We start from the raw sequence: 20025 nt of genomic DNA, 5'->3' as shown, positions 1-20025 counted from the left end.
GGTAGCGCTCAGATCAGGTTTTATTTGAGTGAGTTTACAGTGTCTGTATCACTCAAGAGTGGCAGAGGAGAGCCCCACGTAGGAGCAAAGGGCGTTTGATTCAAACTTCTATCGACGAAGAACTCTGCACACCAACCTCCTCTAACATGTGCACGCACTCCATATTATAAAATAGCTACAGTAGGAAATCATTCACCCCCTGAAAAAAATAAACCATGTCACAGACAGCCTCTGTATGCATTTTTGTTCACGGCAGTGACTGGTTTAGTTACAAACAGTGGCATACCACCACCATCCAGAGACATAATTATTTAACATAAACCTATGTAAACACATACCCTTATATAACTTATATATATTATTATATATATATATAAGCTTTATTTGTGTATACATAAATATAAATATGCACGCACACACACACACACACACCTAACACAAAGCATAGAACACACACGGGGAATACTGTAAATAATGCTGAACTGAAATCTAAGTAGATAATTAAGAAATTATTAGCAGGTTTAAAATTGAGTTAAAAAACTATTCAAAGTGTCTTCAATATTTATGTTCAAGTAAGGGCCAGAACGACCACAAATCACTGCTGATAAAAAGAGCTGGCATTATATTTCCCATATTATGCCAAAACCCATGAGTTATTTTTCATTGTCAAACTCATTGTCATTTCGCCATCAGGGCACCTCAACAAACTATAAACATGTTTTTAGGAAACCGTGATTTTTAAAGACTTGGGTTAACAAAGAGTATTGCTTAAGCACCCTCAGTTATAAACTAATCCTAAAAACCATGCACACCTTAGGGTATCAGAAGAGAACAACCAGGACTTGAACATCCACACCAACAGTATTTAGCGGCATGAACAGGTTTTCACAGTAAATAGAAAACAAAAGGCAGTATTGGAGACGGGGGATGGAAAGGTGAGACAGCGGTGGCCTTTAGAACAGCAACACTTACCAAGAGTGACTCTACAGTAAACTTCTGAGATACCACAGATGCTATGCATTGAGGACATACAGAGCTGTGGCAGTAGTTCAGAGGCAACTGCTGGTTGCAGTTGCAGCTACGTTTCAGTGGCAGCTACGGCTATCGTTCAGCATACATGTGCTCCAGGGTGATAAACAAACACCTCTAACAACATCGCAAGGATTGACTGGGATTTTAGTATGGCTAAAAACCCTGGTACCAGTGTCTTATATCAGAAATCACTTTATTAGAATGTAAATGTAGTGTACAGCACCAAATTATTTTAGCTTAACTGTTTAATGGACATTTGTTATAGAAGTGACTAGCAATTTAAAAGAGATTTATAAAAAAAGATTTTTCCTTTTTTTTTTTCTTTCCTTTTGTTGAGATTATTCACTATACTTATTCTGATAGAAGACTTGAAGGTGACTGGTACCCCAGTGTGTACAACCTTGAGTTGGCACACACACGCACACACAGACTCACACATCTCACTGCTACATGAACAGCCTTTTAAATAGAGAACTCCAGTTCTGACACTGGTACCTGTACATCAGATATATTCTCTTTGTGCATTTCAGGCATCTTTATCACCACTCAAGTTCCATGTTTATCTGCCCGCAATTAATGCAAATCAAGGGGGTCTTGAACATAAGAAACAACCTGTCCCTCACCCTCTAATAAAGCCATAATTAAGTCTTGTAATTTCTTTGTTTTTCCTCTGGTCAGCTGTGCAAATCCAGGAAGATGTGCAGACTGCAAAATCAACTTTCAGTCTCTTCCAACCAGTCAGCAGTCCTGCGTTATCAGACAGAGACAACGACGTCGAGGTAGAGTCTGTCGTAGGATTCTCGGAAGCACAGGATGAGGAGCAGGCTGAGCAGACATGATCCTGGGAGGCACCAGTTGAACCAGGAAAACTCTGTAAAGCAGAAGACAGACTCGATCTCAGAGTTTCCAACATGCCCCGTGTTTAAAGCTACCTAAACCTGTAATACTCCAAGTTAGAAACATGGCTGGTGGGTTTGAATGAAGTTGCTGTGTTCTTAACAAAAACTCGCCAGCTCTGCAATCAATAGATTGTTAACATGGTCTATGAGACTCCTCCACGAATGACTTCTATATATATATAAAACCAATGCCTCCAGCTAATGTTAATGCTTCTTATTCAACCTGTCAATGGAGAATGGGGGGTGAAAAAATCTATCCTTGCTAATGGAGAATAAACCACTTCTGAACACTCTACTCATTAGTTCTTTGATTTCTATGGATTGAAAACTAAAACAAATTAAAAGCATAAGAAGCAGCAGGGTTTGATTTTGAATCAAACCTGCTACATAGTCTGAAGAGGGAAATCTAATTCCTCTGACGAACCTTGTGAGAAGTGCAATCAATGCAATTTAAAACTAGTTGCATGAACAGTTCCTCAGAAGACTCTTCAGCTGATAGACAAAACATACTGTTTTTAAAAGCATATGTTCCACGTTCAAGAAATCCTATTTTCTGATATTTGACTACAATGAAGTAGTTTTATTCAAAAACAAGTGCACCACAACCCCTTTTTTCCTTTTAATTCTGTTAATTTAATGAAGCATTACTTTTACTGGAAACTATTTTGTTTCATTTAAAAATATATATTCTTATTGTTCTTTTATTATTATTGTTTTATTTATTTTACAGAAACTAAATTCTCCCTCAAGGTCTGAATAAAACATAATTAAAACCTCAGCACCATTACTTTCAGAAATCTAAAATTTATATTGCTAATAGAGAACGCACAATTTACACTACACAATGCAACGGGTAAGAGTCAGAAAACCTGAGAAACCAACCCCCCAAAACCAGCAGTCTTCAGCAACACCCCCTCCCCAAAAGCTTACAGATTTGGTTAGGCAGTAATCTGGTTAATAAAATGTTAATAATTTTTTCCTAGGCTTGCAGAAGACTACATTGTTCATGGGCAAATGCTTTGCTATTTTCTATATGAAGCGATACCCTTGCTTAATTGGACTAAACATATTTTAACCCATATATCCGAAAAGATTACATTTTCCTTTTGAACCCTTCACGTGTTTTGTGGCCCAGAATTTGGAGATTCATGCTAACATATTGATCACACAAAGCTAAAGGGTGATTTGGTTTTGTTTTTTATTTGGAACTCCCTGTAGGAAACCACATCCAGAGATTGAGGCTTTTTGTCTCAAAACACAGCAATAGAAAATATGCTGAGGTTTCTGAAAGGTTTTCATTTCCCCTTCTTAACTGAGTCAGCTGGACCAAAACCTTCACCGCACTCTGAAGTTTCAAGGGCTTGGTTCTTTTGCAGCCTTTGCAATGTCAAAGTATGAGAAGAAAAAGAGGTAGAATTAAAACTACTGAAAGATTATTTGGCTTAAAAAGCAAGACTGAGGGAACAAGATAAACTTGACTGAGTTCTGATTTACTCAAACTTCTTAGATGCCATTAGAAGATGTATTTTAATCAAAGGGAAAACAAGTATTTAAGATCGTTATCTAAATTCTAAAGGATTTTTCTTTTATCAAAGGAGCAATAGCATCCACTGGCATTGATCGCCTCTAGCAACCACATAACATTTGTAGTTTTGATCACTTCTGTTACTGCATCACTGCGAATGGATCATCCTGAGCACAAACAGATGTTCCTCCTCCTCTGCAGAAACAGGGAAAAGATTCCAAGCTTATGGGTATACTAATTTCAAGTTTACCCTTACCTGTATTTACTGATACATGCTGGGGAAAGATTTACTAGAGGAAAAAAATGGCCTCAAATACCCTATCTATTAGGGAATAAATTCACTTTACCATAATTGTTTAGTCAGAGGGAAGTTAAGACAATGAAAACAGTAAGATGCATTGTATCCCAATCCTCAATTATTAAGCAGTTCAGAACACTGGACTGAAAAATGATGAAAATATCCTCAGAGTATTCTGTATAATCTTTTCGGCTCAGGCAGAAATGTTGGAAATAACAGTATACGTGAAAGGAGTTCACACCAACTAATATTAAGCATAGAAACATTTTTTTAAAAAGTCGAGACTAAACATCAAACCACCAGAGGCTGGTGTGGATAAATGGATAAATTCTTTTTTTTTTTTTTTTTTAAACAATGCATTTTGATGGAACCTTGAAAAAAAAGAAAAACAAGCAAACAAAAAAAATTCTCTCTTTTGTGTTCACAGAACATAACTAACAATGTCATCGTTAACCTGCTTACAGTTCCTTGTCAGAAAGATGCACAAACCAATTTGAAAAGTTGCCCCACACTGTGACCTTCATAATTTCAAGCACAATTCATGCTGAAATTTGTCAGTGTCCTCTAGGTTAAGTAAATGCTTAAGTAAGTAAATGCTTTGATACAGAAGTTCTCAATTTTTAATCCTTCCACAGCAAAAGTAAAACACTGTTTTGCAAATCTTGTGCCACGAAACAAACATTTATCGTGACAACAAAATATAAACCCAATATCTACATCTTCAAAAACTGCTAATAAGGACCACTTCCACTTTAAAGAAAGACTGGTTCTTGTTTTGCAGCTTGGGATCACAGAACCATGCACAGAATCATGTAGGACGGAAAAGACCTATAAGGTCATGAAGTCCAACCATGCACCTAGCACTACGAGTCCACTGCTATCCCACGTCCCTAAGCACCACATCCACGCATCTCAAACGCCTCCACAAATAGCGACTCCACCACCTCCCTCAGCAGCCTGTCCCAACACCTAACCACCCTCTGAGAAGAAATTCTTCCTGACACCCAACCTAAACCTCCCCTGGTGCAACCTGAGGCCTATCACTTGTCACCTGGGAAGAGACCAACAGCCTTCTCTCTGCAACCTCCTGTGAGGTAGTTATAGACAGCGATGAGGTCTCTCCTCGGCCTCCTCTTAAATAGCAAGTTTCAAGTATGAGTTCTGAGGAAGCTAATAATGCTCTAGAGATGAGACAGTCTGAAGAAGCTGATGCAAATATCAAACAATACACTGTTCTGACTCACTGGGCCACTGGATTACCTAAAGGAGTATTTTGTCTTTGAGCAGTGGTCAAAAGAGAGGCTCTCTCTTGTCCCTAATGACATGCCCGACTCACTGAACAGAGCTGACCACAAACGGGGCATTTCTTCTCTGACCCTCCTGGGCCCCACATTTATACCCTGAAGCATGAGATTGGATTAGCTATGTTTTGGTTTTGAACGTGCATAGATAAAAACAATACTAATGGCCATATTCTCCATTAATAATAAGCTTTTATAAAGTTTTAAAGTAAATATTTATCTATAAAATTTATAAAATTCTAAATAGTTATAAAAATATGATGATTGTGTATCTTGATGGTTTCTGGCTACAATAAATTCTAAGTGGTACATGACTACATATATCTTGCACAAAAGCATCTTGGTTTTTTTATTAGCAAGCATGTAGAAAAGAACAAAGTTACTCCTTACTACTACAAAGGGGATTAGTGCGTTTGGTTATTAACAGAAATCGTATGTGCAAATCCTCCCCTTACTGACAAGGCTACATGTTCATGGAGAATTATATTTTCAAAGTAGCTTGTATTTCTTACCTGTCTGTATTTCTTACCTGTGTGGTAAAATGTGAGGAAAAACAAGAGCACTCCCATAAACACATTACTCAAAAAGGTGACAACTCCACAGGTAATTCCTTCTGGAACGGGGTAGACCGTTTCCACAAAGAGCTCAAAGAATATTGGTACGCTGCTGTTGAGAAATATACCCAACAAAATGCAGGATGTGTACAGTGTAGCTGCAAGAGAAACAAAAACAGCTGTTAATTTCACACTGGAATTATTTGTCCATATTTGGAGCTCCCAAGAACACTAATATTTGAGCAACTGAAAAATGCATAAACTTATTTTTATCCTGTTTATCATAAAGTATATAACATACCACTAGTTTCAGGCAGAAAGGAAGCACTGATTTAAAATAAATAAATACATCAGAATAACAGATTTTATTATTTTTTTTAATTTATTTTTTAAACTGAACCTGCAAAGACAAATTCTGTGATGTGGAATTCAATTGTAGAAGCAAACAGAACAGTATTATGAATGCAAACCTTCAGCTACAGTTTGATTTCTCTCTGAAATGAACAGTAACTGTTGTCCTATACACAATTAGAAAGGGGAGCAATTAATGCTTTGAATTGGAAATGGACATGGATTAACCTTTTGGCTTAGTTCTAAAGGTCAGAACTAATTTTGCTTCCATTTTACAAATAAATACTAATGATCTACCAGATATCAAGACATTAGTATTCATCGTGGCCTGAGAGGCAACATGTTGAATCTCTTTTGGCTTCAATAGGAAATGAAGGGCACCCAGTGCCTGGAAGGAATGGGACATATTTGATAATGCAAATTTTTCCACCAGTGTGTAACATTTTTCTTGAACGAATAATAGAAGAATACAAATGTTTCTTCAGTGCCCTTAGATATGTTGCTCTATGATTTCTGACAATGCCAAATACTTCAAAGTGCCTAATATCTTAACATAGAGTCTTAATATGCCTATATTATCTACTATTAGATCTATTTCTGAAAAAGAAAGAAAACATCAAAAGAATTTAGTACTATTTAGCACAGACTTATTTACATTTCTAAATGCTGTCTTGGGAAGAAGACGACTTCCTGACCTGCAGCCTCTATAATCTGAGGTTACCAGTCAAGAAAACAAAGCATAAAGAAGCAATTTGGAAGGCTTGGAGTGCGGACAAGTCTGGAAGAATTTCTGAAGTTTCCATCAAAATGGCAAGAAAGTGAAGAGAATTTTTTTTTCAGAAGCAAAAGCGTTAAGTCACAGAAAAACTATTTATAACATCTCACTGCATCATAGTGCAAAATCCTTAGACAATTTTTGTCGTATGGATATATATGTTTATATAAAATAGAAAATCTTTTCTCAGTTTTATTTACTTTCTTTTGTCTTATAAAGGGGAAAACTGAAAAAGTTCTGCTTCATCTTCTGTTAAGCACTGCTAAGCCTTTTAACTAAGAAACTGTTAGGAAGCAGGAAACTTGAAAGAAACTTAAAATTAAAAATAAAAATAATCATTTGTTAAAACATGAATTATGGGAAAGAGAAAAAAGCATTAAAAGATACAGCAGAAAGGGCTATCTATCAGATCCGTCATCTGATGTGGTTTGCTTCCAAGGCACAGAGACATATTTCTTTCTCTACAGAGGATTTGACTGGACAAGAAAACGAGGACAGAAGACTCAGACAGAAAGCTGATATAGATGGCATAACTTCAGGAGGGTCAACTGGCCCCCCTTCCTCCACTCCCTTCCCCTCCCCAAAACATACCAGAATGCTTTGAGTTGTTTAAAATAAAAAAGATCCAAGGTAACTTTTTACTTTTCAAATTCCTTTCTTATAAACTGCAGAGTGAAAGTCAAAGAAACTGATGCAAGGTATGTTCCTACAGTTTGCAGAGAGCAAGGAAAAAAAACTGCTAAAGAAAAAAAACCAACCACCACCCTTATTAGGAAGTTCTTCCTAATGGGTTTTTCTAGGTTAAACTGAATAACTGATTTTCTATCTACAAGTTCCTTCGATTTTTGCTGGAAGTCCTCAGTATTTAAAATTTCATAAACTTCTCTTTGAACCCCTGCTTACCTCAAACACAGCACATTGCTCTAACTCTCTGTAACTGCTTTCAGATGTACCCAGCAAATGTGAACATTGCATTCGGCTATGTGAAACCTGTGTCGGCTTGAGAAACCAACACATAAACGAAATGCAAGAACCTCTGAAGGCAAGCAAACATCTGCCTCTCGTTACCCTCAATTAAAGACAGCCATAGGTAAATACGGAATTCTGTATTAGAAGCCTCAAACAGTGGAAAACGGTGGAAATAGTCATGAAGCTGCTCACAGAGAACGAGCACCAGCAAAAGTGGAGGTGCTTACACACTGCAGTGGAGGCAAAACCCCTACAGCACGACTGAAACCTCCATGCAACAGCCGGGACAGGGGGACTGTGTGCCTCTGAACAGAAAGGATCTCTAGACATACCGCTTTCAGAAACTCAGATCTGCCCAAGCTGAAGACAGCAATATGCATAGAAGATTAACAGCAAATTATCAAGACCTCCTATTTTATCCAGTGCAGTAGGTGCAGAAGTTTCCATAAAACAAATAGCACCCTCCCAAACCAATCTGATAGTCTAAAAATATGCTAGCCCTATTACATTATTGCACATCACTTACTAAAGCATGTTAAAATGATTAAGATGACTAGTCTGTAAGCAAACAAACAACAACCGTACTTTAGGAACTGCATCCTTATGTTTCCTTGTCACTTCAGCCAGCTTTAGCCATGCAAGGACACCCACCAGCACACAACATGCGCTTCCACGCTCCCAGGACCAATGCAGCTTTAGCATTACCTACTATTTTCCCCCAAAGTTTACCTGCCTCACATGCACGTTGAAAATGCCAGCTGAGTACCAATTTAAAAGCCCCTACTGAGATCACAGATAATACATAAAGAACAAGCTGCGTGTCTACACGCACACACATATGGAAACCAGTAAGAGGAAATGTCAGTGCAAAATTATAGGTAGAATATAGTGTCCAGTAGCTGCCAAGTTTTAAGACCTAAAGGAAATGGCATCTTTTAACTGGTAAACCACAAAAAGCAGCTCTAAAAGTGAAAGATGACAGCCTAAGGGGTTCTCACTTAATGGGTACGTATTGTAGTGATGGGAAAGTGTTTTTATTCTGCGTTTCTGTAAATCATTCAGGGTCCTTCTGAGTGCTATACAAATAAGCTTATTCCATTAACGTGGTGATTAAGTCACAAATCCAATTGGTCAACTAGACAGAAAGTCAAAGATAAGATATTCAGTTTCAGAAAAATAAGTTATAGGAAGAAGTCAAATAAATAAGAATTCAAAAGTAATTTGGCTATTTATTTCATACACTAAGTAGCGCACCTTATTTCCACTTCAAGGGCACCAAGACACCATCGCAGGGAGAATGCCACCTATTAATGGAGACCATTTCCTTTCTACTACAGCGACCTTGCACTGAACGAACACGAACAATTACCATGATTTTATACTGTAGAAGAACAGCTGCTAAAGTTACAGTAAATGTTTTTTCAATTAAGACAATCTTGACAACAGTCATTGGAAATGAATATAAAAATTTGAAAGTGCTGACAAGAACAACCAGAAAAAAAAGATGATTTATCAAGAAGCTAATATTATGTCCTAAAGCCTATCAAGGACAACAAGCTTGCACGTGTTTGGGTAGAAGCATGTGCTGGGGAAGTATGTCATGCTGCTAATATGAAAAAGATTGTTTTTTTCTTAGGAAAAGGAATTAACTGTCTGTGAAGCTCTGTGCAAAGGTGTACACCAGAGAGAGTGGCAGGTGTGGGCACCCATGAGTAAGGGAACTGGGCTGGGTTTCTTTAAACTACGTTGACTAATGTCACATCTTAAAGATCTGTATGTGAATTAAGCGGCTATTTCACCAAATGGCCAGCACAAAAGGAGCAGGAAATGCAAAACACCCATCCAAAGCACAGCTGCTTTAGAGAGAGCTGCCCTGGCAGGAGGCTCAAACTCCTTTTAGCCACGTAATATTCCCGCTTGGGGTGTGACGCAGCTCATGCTATTTCCCCAGTGCCTATTTTCCTTCTCTTTGACAGGAAGAAGGCAAGGAACCAAATGCACCTTGATAACATCACTGTGGATGTTACCATTAGAAGAAGCAAGGTGCTGATTTGGGACTGATGTAGCCAGAGCGGCTTAGCACTAAAAGGAGAAAAAAATTAGGCTCCATCCTGGCTTCCTACCTGCTGCAGGTCTTTAGCTCCAGGAGGGCAAATAGATGCCTGTATCCCAAAACAGACTCTTTTCTTCATGCTACCTGCTGTGACAAGAGCTTCGTACCAAAACCAAACAAAAAAATTAGGAGTTAGAACAGGGAAGAAATTTAAATGGCAGGGTACGCTTGTTTGTTCTCAGATGAGCTTCCAACACAGCAGACGGGGTCTCAAGACTCTCTCAGACATTCAAACCAGCTCCCAGAGTTTCCCAGAACGTCCTGCAACATGTTGACAAATTTCCTTTTAAATTACACCATCACTAATCTATAACTTCAAAGACAAATCCGAAACTAAATGAAATTAGTGGAAGGACTTCCACTAATCTAAATGTTTCTTATCAGCCCATTGGCACATGCATCTTGGCTGATTTCTAATCAGACATTATGAAATATCACTATTTCATTACAGAAGTATTTTGCAGATAAATTTCCTAGAGAAATGCAGATACTCCAGAGCAGTATCAAGTGCAAGGAAGCGGTACAGCATCTGCTTCCAAGGTCCTTTGCTAGAAACAATTGAATACTGTACATTTCTTAATAGTTCTCAGACAAACTGAGACAGGACTCGTACAAATTCCATATAAATAAACAGGGAAGTAAATACCACTGAGTATGTTCTCATGGGCACAGCATATAATTTAAACTGAAGCCTACAGAGATCTGGGGCATTTTATTATTGTTGATTATAATAGCATCCCAAATGCCACAATGAAAGGATAACGCCTTCTGCGGATGAATGCTTTGTGGACAGTATCTCCACGACTCGGCTAAACAATTCAAAATTAGTTCCTATCAAATTCCCTAAAGTCTGCTAAAGTGGAAACAAACTTCCCTATTACTTAATTCTTGCTACTGGCCAAGGTAAGAACACTCATTGAAGAAGTCCCCCTCAATTTTTTCATGAGAAATGTGACTGCCTCAAGGTAAGACAGCAATTTTTACTATAATTCACTTATAGGAGCAAAAAAACAGTAGAAGAAAGATGTCCCTGTACTGTGTGTTTATAACATCAATATGTTTCATTGCATAAATTTCCATCCCAGCATGTGCTGATCAAATTCTTATCTCATGAGATAGTTACAAAAGTAACCAAAAATCTGATCAAATTGGATTTGTTCTATATACTTCTCAAGGGAAAAACAAGTGGAACTTGCTTTGAAAGCAGAGTATTAACTTTAGAGAACTAAAAAATAAAAAAAAAAAAAATCACAGAAAGTGATCCTCCAAGAAAAGAGGGGAGAAGAATACAACTAGAAATAATATTTGATGCTTCCTCTTGATGGGTATTTACAGTGGCCATATTTACAGATATTCATCCCTGAAATACTCTTCCCAAATTTGTACACTACCTCTAACGGTGTTTTTTTTTTTTTAATTGCTTTCAATTAAAACCCTTAGAAGAGTGCTCAAAGAAGAACAAAATTAATTGTGGATTTACAGGAACAGAAGCCATTAGGAAGACAAAGATCATTATTCCAGTCTTATGAGTTGGAGCACAACAGGAGGGGGGTAATACAATTTGTCCACAGCTATAAACAGGTTAACGCTGAAGCTAGGAGGAAAAAAAAAAAGTCTCCACGCTTTCATGCCACCTTTTTTATCCTCTGAGGCAGCATGCTTTATACTTATTAAGCACATCTTGTTTATAGTACAGAAATTAAACTCAAAGAATAAAACAATCAGTATTAAATAATTAACATCTCTCTTTTTCAACACTGCGCTTTGTAGATGAGGGCGGGGAGACAGATGTGTTTATAATGTTCAGTCTGGTGAACCTGAAAATAAAGTTTAGACTGCTTAACCTAAATATAGTCATCAACTCGTGGAGTTGCCACAGTATTCTCAGTATCTGCCATGCAGCACTACTAAAGATTTTGTAAAGCAAAATTCTGCTGAATGTGCTCACATAAATATTAACTCATAAATATTCTTGATATGCTATGCTGAAAACATTCAATCTGAGCTGCAAGCAACTAGTGCTGCATATCAATTTTTGGAAAATGCTAGCATTTGTATCCAGAGATCCTACCAGCTATACAAAGTGGCAAGATACCGAAACTGGCGTTACAATGCGTTACACAATTATTTTGGGTCAAAGCATCCCATTGTACATAAATTCACATAATGAAGTTCAGTACAAAGCAAACTAACAATGGACTTGGCACAGAGAAACAGATCAGCAGCTGCATTGGGAATTCAATGGAGAAAACTATTTTAATGCTCAATGTCTATATAAAATTATCTCTGAAACTTGCCGGAAAATGCAAATAATATACATTAAAATTAAAATTTCTTAAAAGAAAATTCAAGCTTGCTTAAAATGTAAACTGATTTCAGAACCCAGGGTTTTTAAGAGCTGTGATTAGCTGATGAGAGGTGTTTGAGACAGATGATATAGTAGCTATGATAGCACTATATCATTACTGCCTTGCTTTTTTTTTTTTTCTCCACACTGGCAGTTATGGTTCATACATATGACTCCAAATACACTTTCGTAAAATCTTTTAGAGATATATTAAGAAGTCAGCAAGTGAGAGAAAACTTGTCTCACTGTGGCAGGAGGAAAACTCGAGCATATTATGGTAGTGCAGAGCAATGCATGCATGACACAATACAAACAATGCTAAACAGTATCATTTAAAGAAAACGCAATGCAGTCATTGATTTTTAATATCTGCATTAAAGGTCTCCATTCTAAGTAATTACGTTTTGTAGGAAATATCTTTAGATGATGTTGTGCCTATTTACAAGGAATTAGGAGAGTATTATACAATGTAAGTGCAGAAAAAAAAACGTTTTGCTGTGACCATTTTCTCCAATACAATTCTTCCCCCACTATTTAAACGAGACACTACTACAACTGCTACAAAGTACACTGATTAAAAGAGGTTTTATTTGTTTGTTTAAAAAAAGGTCTTCAGAGATTTTCTTCTCCTTCCTTTATGATGAATAATTGCCCAAACTCTCTTATCTTAGCATTTCAAAAGCATGCCTGCATGCAAACGTACCCATGCAAGTGCTTAGTCTGGTGACCAGATGAGACGGGCAGAGGGTTTTCAGAAGAGGGGAACAAGCAAGTATGCCACAAAATATCCATATACCAAAGGAAAAGGCTATTTTTGGACCTAGGGAAACCACTGGCAAGGTCTACCTACGGATGCAAACGTTATTTGTGGATCAATCAGGTATCGGCTGAGATGAAGGGGATGATGATGTTCTCTAACCTGCCTTCATCTGTAGGGTAAAGCTTTCCTTAACGCCTGGACCAGTACAACAACCTGCACGAGATGTCTTGCTTCCTCATCAAAATCACTGTCCTGTTGCGTGGAAGAATGGAAGAGCTCCCTTATAAATGTACCAGCAGCCCACCAGGTCATGGGGTTACTTTAGGAGTTTCTAGACACTGCTGAATGTGTCAGTGCTTGTGGTTTTGTGGGGCAAAAGCTGACGTTCAAGAGTACAACGCTGGAGGCAGAACAAGAGAGGAGGGGGAAACCAGCCCCTCAGGGAATGGGAGCTAGCGTGGTTGGAAGGGAAAACATCCTTACAAGATCAAAGGTATACCCACACAAGTTTCCGCAAGGGTCAGTTTTGAACCTTGTTTGCTCTGTCTCAGTATTTGAATGTGTGGATCAAAATCCATCCCTTGCTGAGCAGCACTGCCAGGCCTAACACTTGTGCTCAACCTTTTGGTTGCATCAAATCCTGTCGTCTTCAGTAACATAACAATCCCTGCTTCGCAGCAGGTGTTCACTAATGCCTGCAAAGTAGCTCTAGGATACAAAGCATTATATAGACCTTTACTACTAATGCTACAAAGCAAACAAACAAAAAAAAGCAAATAACACACGCACAAAAAAACAACAAACAAGAATGCACCACGATGACGGCTGCTTTAGCTCTGCCCATCTTCTAACCATACAAAAACACTCAGAGGACAACTACCTAGAGGTCCACCGTCAACCCTGGTCTGCTGAGTACGAAGAGCAACTTCTAACTGAACCAGCTGTGTCAAACCACTTCACAAAGCCACTAACCAACGGCCTGCATTTGACCTCCTATATTTTGGCTGATATACTCTACATCCCAAACTTTTAATTAAAAGAAGAAAAAAAAGAAAGAAGCTCATCAAAATCAATTCAAACGTACCATTTCTCCCAATTACTGTGGAACGCACGGGTCATCATCATATTGCATCATTATGTTGAGGAATAATCTAGCATGAAGTCCCATAAATTAGCTTAAATAGCTTGTGTGTTTTCATCCATAACAGCGTATTTCATAGAGATATACCACTGCTTTTCTGTGTACAAGGATCTAAATTAAACAGGCGCGTTACATCTATTTTATATGAACTTTAATGAGAAAAGGCTGATATGGAACCTCCCCAACCTACCTATGAAGTTTAAATATTATGACACAGGAGAAAAAGGAAATATTATTTGGTAGCTATACATCAGGCCTTGAGGCCCAGTGCCTGACACCTCGATTGACTCTCCCCCTCCCTTGCCCCAAGATGAATGCACCATATTGATGGCATTTCTATTCAAAACAACCTTGTGTTTTATAGGAAAGCTTTCAACATTTACAGTTACATATAGAACACAGACAGAAAACTCTAAAAGATAATTTACAACTCAATTTAAGGAACCATCCATTTTAGAACAAACAATAAATGCATGAACAGAACAATCCAATCCCTATATTTTTTATCAGAGGATGTTAGTTCAGGATACTTCCTATCAAACGCTAAATACCTTAGGTATTTTTATGCCTTGATAGTGGCAGATCTTTCAAAAAAACACAGAAATACCTAAAAACAAATATGAATTCTTATGGAACCTATATTGCATGCTGAGTACTTTAACAGAGTAAAAATCAGTTCCACCGGTTTTGTTTTGGATCATTGGTGAGTACATACATAATGACTTCCACCTCTTGAAACCTCTTTGCTTCATTCTTATGCATAGACTTGAAGGGGTATTTATGTGTTTGGCTTGTTGCATCAATTCAGAGGATGGAGTCACTGTAAAAATTTACGTTACTGCAGGCTTGTAGTGATGAAGCAGACAAGCACAAAAAAATAAGAGCTTTTATTGCATTTGTTTTATCTTTGATGGAGAAGTGTAGTCATTTATTATGACAATAGCCACCGTGAAGTCTGATTTATCTATTAAGTTAGGTTTTATTTGAGTGGAAGTATTTTTGAAAAAAGTTGAAATTTTAAGATAAATCATGAATTTGACCAACCACCATCCAGATGGTGTTTCTCCTGAATTGATCATATATTTCAATTTGCTGTATCCATTTCTAGTTTATAGTTGTGACACATGCAATGCACCAAGGACATTTACTGAAACTCAAAGTTAATTTGAATAAAACAGCATTTTATAGACTACTTTCCACAACAACTTCTTTCTTAGAAATAGGGTAAAAATATTTCTCCTATAACACGTATACTTGCATATCACAAAAATGGCACTATATTTAAAATACAATTATAATCCTTTATTAAATTATTAAATATATATTTTAAATCTTGATGGTTTAGTTTAGTAACTCAATACTCTGCTGAGTGAAAGTCTTGAGACCACAGGTGCAAAGAGGAAGGTGAACAACAGATTAAAAAAAATTAAGCAGTGCTTGTTTTCAAATAAGGGCACAGCCCATTGGAAGCTTCAGCTCTGATCTTTTCCTCCACTTCTGCCAACAGCTTTTTCCCCATCCTTTTGAGGTGCAGGATGAGTTAATTTTGGGCTGGAGTAGTTCCCTGAACCTGCATGCGGGGGGGGGAAGTCAGCACAGTGTGGAGACAGATAAATGAAAATACCACGACTCACTTTGTTTTAAACTGCAACACGCTTCCAATAATTAATGCAAATTTCAAAACCCTAAATTTCCAGACATGTCACTGTTTTTTCTTATATGCAACACTACTCCCATTCTTAGGATTTTTCTTGTTTTATTTCTCACCATTGTTATTCCAAAACATTCAAAACAGAAAAGCACTCAGTCCCAGAATAAATCTTAAATGTGTACTCTATGTTGTCATAACTACTGTGGGCTTTTTTGTTTTTAATCTTTTTATGAAGTTACTAAAAAGATGCTACAGAGATTTCAGATAGGTTTTCTAAACCCTTTGTTTGCTCTTGGTAAAATTACTATATTACTAAAGATACTAAACCAGGTTTTATATATATATATATATATATAGTTGATTTAAGATTGTAAATATTTATTTGTACTACCAATTATAAATAATAAAATAATTGTCAATACCTGTGGTTAAAGGCAGATGAGTGACACTAGTTAGACAGGTGAGAGTGAACCAGGTTGATGCTAACGTTGCTCCAGATAAAAGCAGCAACAGTATAAATTTCAGCATGCCCCTGATAAAATCTGCAAATCTAAAATAAAAGCACAGATGAGAGCAGTAAAAATGTTATTGTTCATATTATTTAAAATGTTAACGCTTCACAATTCATTCATTAAATTCTCATTAAACATTTTGGAAACTGTAAACACGATTTAAAAAATCGTTTCTCATTTTCAGAAATAGGAAAAAACTTTTTATAGAACAGTGGTATTTCTAGATGTCAAGAGCCACGGATTTGAAATAACCATGAAATAGTAGTCATGAAATAACCAAAACAGAAAAATTCTCAAGGCATCAATTGAAAGCACTTGGTATACAAGAAGGGTTTTTTCCCCCCCGCATTTGTTGGGCACAACATCGCACCACTACTTACACCGCTGTTTTGTCTCCCTTGGCAGACTCACTGCACAATTAGCATATGAGGAGGCTGATTTATTTCATTCAAGACATAGTTAAATTCAATGATTCATTCCTATGGGAAATGACAGAACTCCCAATACCAGAGTCCCTAGATGGATGATAACAAGGAACATCTTTTGAACCCTAAAATACATCGGTGATGAAGCTCTCAATGGCTTAGGCAAAGCAGGAACTCTTTACACATACGGTCACTCTGCCAGTGGCTGTTTTGGGTTGAAATGTTCCAGAAACCACACATCTGCATGCCACGCCTCTCCTACACACATGCCTCAGTGATAATCTGGGTGAGGATATCTCCACAAGTCCGTGGGCAGTCTGTTACACATAGGTAAACGTGATCTTTATACCACCTGATGGTACAATCGCTTTTTTTTTCCATTTTTTTTTTCCATTTTTCTTTCAAGGAGACATATTGCATTTGAACTACACTCACATGGCGTAATTATCAGTGCAACTGCTCTTTTCAAAAGGGATTTCAACCTGGACACTAAAACAGGTACACTATAAAAGGCTACGTCATTTATCCACTAGTAATTTTCTACAGGTTAGGAGACATGACTTCGGGCTGGATGTATGTTTAAAGAATGTCTTATAGTCCTTCTTAGAGTTCCCCTACTTCTTTCAGGCTAATGGCAGCACAATCCAGTTACATTGGTTCATGACAAAATCCATCCAGTCTGTCAGCTAATTGCCTTTTCTTCCTTGACAATGATCACCTCACAGGCAGATACCACAGCCTACTTGATAAAACAGACAACGCTACCAACATTTTGAGAACTAGGAATCCTAGCTCCACATACACTGTAAGAGATGTATGAGTAATGAGATCCTAAAAAAAAAAATTATCAATTTTTCCTCTTATTTTGATTTTACCCGAGCTTTAATTCCACATTGAATTTAGCAGCCAGTAATTCAATAAGCAGTAGAGGGAGATCAATGCTGTATATAATCTTAAAAGTTTATGACTGCAGTGTTCAAGTGGCTTTTGCGTTAATCCCCAATAGTCAGAGGTTAGCTGCTACTGTTGTTTTTTTCTGACAATTCAAATTCAGCAATCAGGATTACTTCTTCTCAGTAGTTTGTCAGTTTCTTTAATTATTCTTCAAGATCATTGGGGTCAAAATCAGCAATTTTAAAAGCTTCTCAATGTGCAAGCTTTAGACATCTTCCACAGAGACTCCCTACGTTGGCTGCTGGCAGGCAACATCACTATTCCCTCTTTTTAAAGGCAAGAACAGTTATGCACATCCCATCTAATGATGGTAATGATGGAGAGTGAGAAATAACAGCCTCCAGGGAGGGACATTCAGAGACAATAGGTCTGGATCCTCTATTTCTACCCTACTACCAGGGATATGTGGGAATGGGAGGATGACACCCACCTAAACCATTCAAGATGATTCAGTGGAGCAAATATCTATCTTTACTGAGCTGCTGCAACTCTCTTTGACACAAATAACCTGGTTTGGATATCACTGGTAGTAATGTGCTCCAAGGAGCTCTCAGCTATCACAGGAATCCAGAAGGGTCAAATATAAACTGAAAGGTTTATCAGCTATTGAATTTAGCCAGCAACAGAAATAATGGAAAAAATAACTTAGCAAGCTAGCCTGAAATTGGTAATTGAGCGCTTTCTGCTTCTTGTCTGGTTACAGAATAATGAAGAAGACTGTAAAGCAAATCAACTTTTCAAATGCTGGTTTCAATCCAATAATAATATATATTTTTATATATATATATATATTTAATGCTTTAATCCCAGTGTTCACTTCCAAAATTCTCTTTCTGTTTAAATCTTTTTCACAATCTAGCACGTAAGTGGATGTCTGCATCTGCTAAAGTAGGCGTACCATGAAAGAAGGTGTATACTCACCCTTACCACCCCCAGGACACAGATCTCTCAGCCTACTGTTGGTAGCTGGTTCCTGTAACCCTGTAAATCAGCCCTAGGCTGGATCCTACATTTAAAATCACAACCCCGTGTTGCTGACAACACTGTCTGTTGCTAAGGAAATTATCACCATGTCATGAAGTTTCAGCATTTTGACTAACACTGCAGGTTAAAAGCAGAAAGAGAGATTGAACTGTGAAGGACAAAAACTCAGAAATATCTGTGGTCATTAGTAAATGTGACCAAAAAAAAAAAAAAACTAAGGAAAGGGAATAGATTTATGTTTCCATGCAATAATATGAATGTCGCTCTTTGACATTGCTTTTCTTCAAGCCAGTATCATCTGAAAGCTGCAAGCAAAGGGCAAAACACCTGCCAGCTGCCCAAAATAGTCCAAGCTTTTCAATTAGAAAATGCATCACACAAATTAGCTAAACATATCGAAGTTCACAGCTATTGGGAAAGTAGTAGGTGTAGAACAGGAGGATTTATATATTGTGCTCAGGAAAACTGGCACCATTTGGAAAATGAGATAGATAAATGAATTTCCAAACTGGGCATTACTTTAAATATAGATGATTTAACATCTCCTGTGACGTGCGGGAACAAATGCTCCAGCGCAAGCCCCAGGTTGTTACTGTTCTAAATGGTAGAATTTGCATTGCCAAAAATGGAAAGAGCAAACTCCTAAGCTGAACCAATTTTGTTTTGATAAACTAGTAGAAAAAATATTAGAAGAAAATCCAGCTTCTTAAAAAGTGGTTAAGGGAGAGAGCTGCTTGCTTGGCAAATCACAGTTCTGACGCTGAAATACATCAGCCTGTCACCCTTGACAAGAATCATTACTTAATTTTCCTAATTACAACTTTCAGCAGATTACAGTCAGACTCGTCATTGATTCTGCCCTACACAGATAAATGCTGAATAGACCTAAGAGGGAGAGTCATCCATCAGGAGTGACAAATCACCATCTCCCTCACTTTCTGTGTGTAAACCTTTTCATTTGAACTGTATACTGCCCAAGTTGGAAAGACATATTCGGAGACAGACTGTTAGTATTTATTTATTTTTTAATTTACTCAAAAGCAAAGCTCTAGATGCTACAAAGTACTAGTATTCAACAAATTCAACAAGGTTTGAAATTAATTTTGAAGAAGTTAGAGACTCAGCATTTCCTGAATCTTATCCCAGGCAATATATTAAATAAATTCATCTACCATAAAGATTCAGATTTGCACGTTGGCATTGAGAGAGCAGGTTCTCTCCTAACAAAGGTAAGCGAGCTGCTAAGGGTGCCCCTCTACTATTGAAACATCACAAATAAATGAGATTAACCTATGACGGAAAGGATTAAGTCGGCATGGCACCTGTTACATTGTGCGATCTATCTAGGTCACCTATAGCAGTGGTTTTAAGCATCTGCTTCTTTTAGGATAAAAAACTTATATCTGAACTTAGCCAATCAAAAATACATTTTTT

At 37.4% G+C, this 20025-nt stretch overlaps 1 protein-coding gene across 1 annotated transcript in view; it reads right to left on the bottom strand.

The window, feature by feature from the left end:
- Positions 1-20025, bottom strand: part of SLC49A4 (solute carrier family 49 member 4) — a 62593-nt gene continuing 42568 nt past the window's right edge. Inside the window, exons 7-9 of the mRNA XM_083841453.1 lie at positions 16139-16266; positions 5585-5767; positions 1-1903 (exon numbers count right to left, since the gene is read on the bottom strand). Coding sequence (XP_083697579.1) covers positions 1788-1903; positions 5585-5767; positions 16139-16266 — 427 coding nt within the window. The 3' untranslated portion in view covers positions 1-1787. The remainder of the gene's footprint in view (positions 1904-5584; positions 5768-16138; positions 16267-20025) is intronic.

The sequence above is a fragment of the Anser anser genome, assembly GCF_964211835.1.
Source record: "Anser anser genome assembly, chromosome: 6".
NCBI classification, from domain to species: Eukaryota; Metazoa; Chordata; class Aves; order Anseriformes; family Anatidae; genus Anser; species Anser anser.
Note: the sequence above shows the minus strand (reverse complement) of the source record. Positions and strands in the feature narration are given on the sequence as shown.